The 6,205-nt window shown below is 51.4% G+C and overlaps 1 protein-coding gene across 1 annotated transcript; it reads right to left on the reverse strand.

Moving 5' to 3' along the window:
* Positions 1-1,267: 1,267 nt before the first annotated feature.
* Positions 1,268-3,157, reverse strand: LOC123174845 (nuclear poly(A) polymerase 4-like). Its single transcript, XM_044590097.1, has one exon. The coding sequence runs from the start codon at positions 3,125-3,127 to the stop codon at positions 1,493-1,495; it is 1,635 nt and encodes a 544-aa protein (XP_044446032.1). The 5' UTR covers positions 3,128-3,157; the 3' UTR covers positions 1,268-1,492.
* Positions 3,158-6,205: the final 3,048 nt, after the last annotated feature.

Here is a 6,205-nt window from a genome sequence, read left to right on the forward strand (position 1 = left end):
TTCCTTTTTATGTTTTTTTTTCTTTTTTTATCCTTTCCAAAATATGTGTTTACTTTTTAACATGCGTTGAACATTTTTCGGATACAAACCGAACATTTTTTGATACGCGTTGTTTAAATATACTATTAACATTTATCCGAATAAATGTTGAACATACGTAAAACGCACATAGTACATTTTTAATACAGAATGAATATTTTAAAGAAGAAGAAGATCTAGATTTTGGAATTGGTTTAAAATGCCTAGATTCTTCGCCTGGATTATTTTCGTCACTTGTGGATACAACATAACCCAACAACAAAAAGAAGAAGAAAAGCCCAGCCTAGATACAACCCCGGAGAAAAATGCGATCAAAAGAACCCTACCAATTTTGGCGGAACGCTCAGTCGATAACTTAGACAACAACAACACACTAACAACACAAAATCAACATGTGACAAGGGAAAAAAACGTGGAGATGGGAACAAACAAGGGTAAGTTCATTTTTAATGTGATTTAATTAAATTTCATCTACATACACCCTAAAGGGACCCTATACATAATTTTGAATACCTTCGGGGAAGAAGGATGTCACTGGAGAAGTTGCAGATACGAGAAGAACAAGGAGGCTAGTGCGGTATCTCAACCGTGAAGTCCCCGTTTTCTTTTATGTTTCATTCAGTCTGTTGATAGGTTGCTACGTTCACTCTTTTAATAGGTTGATCTTTGCACCTTGAAGATTGGCATACCAAAGGAGTGGATGTCAATTTAGTTGATGAGGAAGGATACATAGGATTGAAGTCCCAACTACTACTACCCAAAATTACCGTACCTAGTATATTTGTTGGAACATATCACAATGGCAAGATATGCTTTATTTCTAGGGTGTGTCTAGGGCACATCTAGATGTGCTCTAGTTATTGCACATCTAAGTGAGTGAATCAAGCATAAAGAGAAAAAGAAAAAAGAGAAAGAAAATATTCACATGAGTCTTAATGTAAGATCAATGACATATGACTTAGATGTGCAATATTTATGACACATCTAGATGTGCTTTAGCAAAACTATTATTTCTATGTTTTATTCAATAATAGCACAATTATGATAAAATTTACATAAGAGCGAAACCATGGCAGGAGCTCTGACTTAACATCGAAGACTTGCACTGAAGGAGCTAAGTAAGAACATAAACATCCACAATACAATGTTTATATTCTGTGGTGCTGCCAAAAGTTTTGAGTACATAGTTGATAACTTTATAGTATATCATACAAAATTGTTCCTCTGACAAAGCTATGCTACACATATCTGACTCTGTACAGGATGTTCCGCCGGACGCAGAGTCTGCCCTTCTCTCTGTCTCCCACTGGATCATGCCATCTCCCTGACATGCTGGTATGCTTGAAGACTTCGGCTTCCCTTGGCTTGATCATGCCGGTCAAGATGTGCATCAGCTCCTGTGATTACTGAAGCTTGGCTAGTTCCTGTGATTGCTCTGAATGCTCATCTGCTCTCACACAACGCCCTGTACTGAAGCGCTGGGAAGGATGTTGCTGCTGGGACAGCATTGCCTCTTCCTCTCAGGCGCCGATCCGGTTCCGCCGGCCGCCGCCACCTTCTTGACCTCGCCGGAAGCAGACGACAACGGAGGAGAAGAGTTGTTCTCGGCGACGCGCTTCCTCTTGAGATGCCCAGCCGGGAGGATCTGCTCGAGCACGTAGGACGGCAGGTCCCTCCTCCGGGTGTGCGAGACCTCCAGCTCCATCCCGGGCCTCCAGAACTCGTACGTGTACACCTCCTGCTTGAACCCCTCCGTCGTCACGCGTAGGTCGAACGGCACCTGGGGCTGCTGCTGCTGCTGTGGCTTGGACAAGCCCACGAAGAAGGTTGACGTGCAGTGGAGATCATGGGGTTTGGCGGCGTAGGCTTTCGGGTTGGGATGGCAGAGCAGCATGCTTGCCGTGGCCATCTCGACCCTGTTCACCAGCTGCCTCAGCCGCGACTCCACCCACCCCTTCCACTCCCGGAGGTCGGCCTCCCCTCCGGCGACCTTCACGTCCACCTGCAGGTAGCTCTTGTACGCCTTGAAGAACTGGAACGGCTGGAACAGCGCGTCCCACCCGCCGGCGCCGCCGCCCTTGAGGATCTCCTGGCAGATGCCGTTGCCGATCTGGAGCTGCTCCGTGATGGTCCGCAGGGTGGGGTGCGAGACGTTGTAGCACGAGTTCATGCATGGGTAGGCCGGCGTGATGACGGGCATGATGTGGCTCTTGTCGCGCGGGTTCCGCCGCGGGTCCCAGACGGGCAGCCGGAGCGCGAGCTCGCCGCCGTCGTCGTGCTCGATGTCCCGCAGCAGCACCGGGTTGGGCCACTTCCACTGCGCGAAGATCTTGAAGAAGCGCGGCACCAGCATGCTCGGCGCGGCGTTGGGGTAGAGCTGGCACACGCGCGCCACCAGGATCGCCCAGCCCACGCCGCCGAGGAACCCCATCACGTTGGAGTAGACGCCCCGCGCCTTGGCCCAGTGCTTGATGCACCGCAGCGTCGTGCGGAAGGCGCCGGCGTCCGGGACGAGACGCAGGAGCTCGTCGGCGACGCGCACGCCGTTGAGGCTGCGCGCGGAGGCCAGGTCCATGCCGCGGAAAACGGAGCGGTCGCGCAGGTCGAGGTCCCTGGGCACCACGGGCAGGCACACGCCGGCGTAGAGGAGGTCCACCTGCACGCCGCGGAAGCTCATCTTGATGACGGGCACGTGCGCGCGAGGCACAGGCTGCAGCTCCGTCACGGCCTCCGTCTCCGCCAGCACGCCGCCAAGCACGGCGAAGAAGTCGCGGTCGCGGTCGATGTAGGAGGGGCCGACGACGAGGGCGTCGATGTCGGAGCCGCGGCCGTGAACGCCGAGACGGTAGGAACCGAAGGGAATCAGAAGGGCGGTGGCCTGCTCAGCCATGCCGTGGGGAAACCCTCGCTGAGCGGTGACGCGCTTCACCCACCGGTCGACGATGGCTTGGAGATCGCGCAGCACCTCCTCGCGGACCGCCAGCTCATCGGAGGTCTCGTACAGGCCGGCCTCACGGAGAAGATTCTCTAACCGGCCGGAGCTCTCGTGGTCGGCCGGCGTCGGGCCAACCAGCGAGATCGGTGACATGATCGCGGTGGGTAGTTCCCGTGCTGCGGATGTGACACGGTAAGCAACGCACAGACAACTGCCACATAAGCGACGGACACCTCGAACCCACGCAAAATCCTCTCCCTCGCCCGTGTCTTTTTCCACATGAAGCAGTTGCCGCGCAATCATGTCAGTTAGGGCCGCCTCGAGAGCACCAACACCCCATTCATGCTGGCCCGGAGCAGACCGCGACCTCTCACTAGAGCTGACATTGAAGCGGCGAGCCGGCCGATTGTGGCCCCCACGCCTTTTCAATGCCAGAGATACCTGATCGGATGACTCTCTCCGCATGCAAAGGCCAAATGTCCGTCCGCCTGTTGGCATTAAACAAGTGCAGTTGCCGAGAAACCCACTCTGACGCATGCATTCACATAATCCACCGCTTGGCCTGATCGGTTCCCGCTATTTATACGTGGCCAGGCTCGGCAAGGCCTATACCACATCTCCGCCCCCAATCTCCTTTGTGCACCACGCCTACCATGACCTCGATCTTGAAAGCATTATAGAACAACCTCTTCATCGAATAGAAGCATGAGTTGTCTGACATTGCGGCAGGCCCGCCGAATCAGTTGGATACAGGCTGGCATGCCAGCGAGCTCTCCGGAGGACAATGATACTGACGAGACAATGGACGAGGCGGTCGATGATGAGTCGGCGCCATCGCCCACGTCGGTCCATGTTGGCATCACCTTGGAGGAGCCGCATGAGGACCAAAGGTACAACCTACAGCTTCTCGAAGAGCATCGACTCGGGAGGAACAAATACCCGGTGACTAGGCGAACGACAACACCTTCATGACCATGGTGGCAGATGGTCTAGGCATCCTGGATGACAGCGGACGCGGCTCTTGTCCTACCGCAGCGCCCGGGACATCCACCATGATCAATGGCAGTTGCAGGTCATGCGCGTGGAGATGGATGCCTTGTTCAAGGAGATCGACGCGAAGGTGGCCAGATAGGAGGCACAAGCGACCACGGACGACACCAACTTTCCGTCGGTCGCGCTTGGCCGCAACGACAAGGAGGCTGACACGTCCACTTGCGGCGCCATCGACAAGGCAAACTTGAGCGAGCAAGAGTAGCACTTTGTAAACCGCTGCGGCATGGATCCCATGAAGGCCACTCTTACCCTCCCATCGGAGCTTCACTTTCGGGGCCTCATGGTCGGCCGGTGAGCTTGCCGGACATGGCAGGACATGTGATGTCTACTACGCAACCTTCTTCTTGTAGACTCGTGTTGGGCCTCCAAGCGTAGAGTTTTATAGGACAGTAGCAAATTTTCCTCAACTGGATGACCTAAGGTTTATCAATCCGTGGAAGGCATAGGACAAAGATGGTCTCTCTCGAACAAACCTGCAACCAAATAACAAAGAGTCTCTTGTGTCCCCAATACACCCAATACAATGGTAAATTGTATATGTGCACTAGTTCGGCAAAGAGATGGTGATACAAGTGCAATATGGATAGTAGATATAGGTTTTTGTAATCTGGAAATATAAAAACAGCAAGGTAGCAAGTAACAAAAGTGAGCCAAAACAGTATTGCAATGCTTAGAAACAAGGCCTAGGGTTCATACTTTCACTAGTGCAAGTTCTCTCAACAATGATAACATAATTAGATCATACAACAATCCCTCAACGTGCAACAGAGAGTCACTCCAAAGTCACTAATAGCGGAGAATAAACGAAGAGATTATTGTAGGGTACGAAACCACCTCAAAGTTATTCTTTCTGATTAATCTATTGGGCTATTCCTATAAGTGTCACAAACATCCCTAGAGGTCGTACTAAAATAACACCTTAAGACACACATTAACCAAAACCCTAATGTCACCTAGATACTCCAATGTCACCACAAGTATCCGCGGGTTTGATTATACGATATGCATCACATAATCTCATATTCATTTATTCAAACCAACACAAAGAACTTCCAAGAGTTCCCCAAAGTTTCTACCAGAGAGTCAAGACAATAACGTGTGCCAACCCCTATGCATAAGTTCATAAGGTCACATAACCTGCAACTTGATCATCAAGTAGATCACATGAATATCCCATTGTCACCTCAGATAAACACATGCAAGACATACATCAAGTGTTCTCAAATCCTTAAAGACTCAAAATCTGATAAGATAACTTCAAAGGGAAAACTCAATCCATTACAAGAAGGTAGAGGGGGATAAACTTCATAAGATCCAACTATAATAGCAAAGCTCGCGGTACATCAAGATCGTGTCAAATAAAAAACACGAGAGAGAGAGAGAGAGAGAGAGAGAGAGAGAGAGAGATCAAACACATAGCTACTGCTACATACCCTCAGCCCCGAGGGTGAACTACTCCCTCCTCATCATGGAGAGCGTCGGGATGATGAAGATGGCCACCGGTGATGATTCCCCCCTCCGACAGGGTGCCGGAACTGGGTCCCGATTGGTTTTTGGTGGCTACGGAGGCTTACGGCGGCGGAACTCCCGATCTAGGTTCTCTTCGGGTTTTTTGTGATTTATAAGAGGCGTTGGCATCGGGAACAAGTCAGGGGGACCCACTGATGGGTTTCGTAGTAATTTCAAAAAAATTCCTACACTCATGCAAGATCATGTGATGCATAGCAACGAGAGGGGAGAGTGCTGTCTACGTACCTACGCAGACCGACTGCGGAAGCGTTGACGCAACATAGAGGGAGTAGTCGTACGTCTTCCCGATCCGACCGATCAAGCACCGAAACTACGGCACCTCCGAGTTCGAGCACACGTTCAGCTCGATGACGATCCCCGGACTCCGATCCAGCAAAGTGTCGGGGAAGAGTTCCGTCAGCACGATGACGTGGTGACGATCTTGATGCACTACAGCAGTAGGGCTTCGCCTAAACTCCGCTACAGTATTATCGAGGAATATGATGGCTGGGGCACCGCACATGGCTAAGGAATAGATCACGTGGATCAACTTGTGTGTTCTAGGGTGCCTATACCTCGGTATATAAAGTACCAAAAGGGGGGAGGCTGGCCGGCCACAAGGGGCGCGCCAGGAGAGTCCTACTCCCTCCGGGAGTAGGATTCCCCCCA

Source organism: Triticum aestivum, unplaced genomic scaffold (assembly GCF_018294505.1).
Source record: "Triticum aestivum cultivar Chinese Spring unplaced genomic scaffold, IWGSC CS RefSeq v2.1 scaffold70027, whole genome shotgun sequence".
Classification (NCBI taxonomy): domain Eukaryota; kingdom Viridiplantae; phylum Streptophyta; class Magnoliopsida; order Poales; family Poaceae; genus Triticum; species Triticum aestivum.

Coding starts and splice junctions, on each gene's coding strand:
- LOC123174845 (XM_044590097.1), bottom strand. CDS start 3,127: ATGTCACCGATCTCGCTGGTTGGCCCGACGCCGGCCGACCACGAGAGC.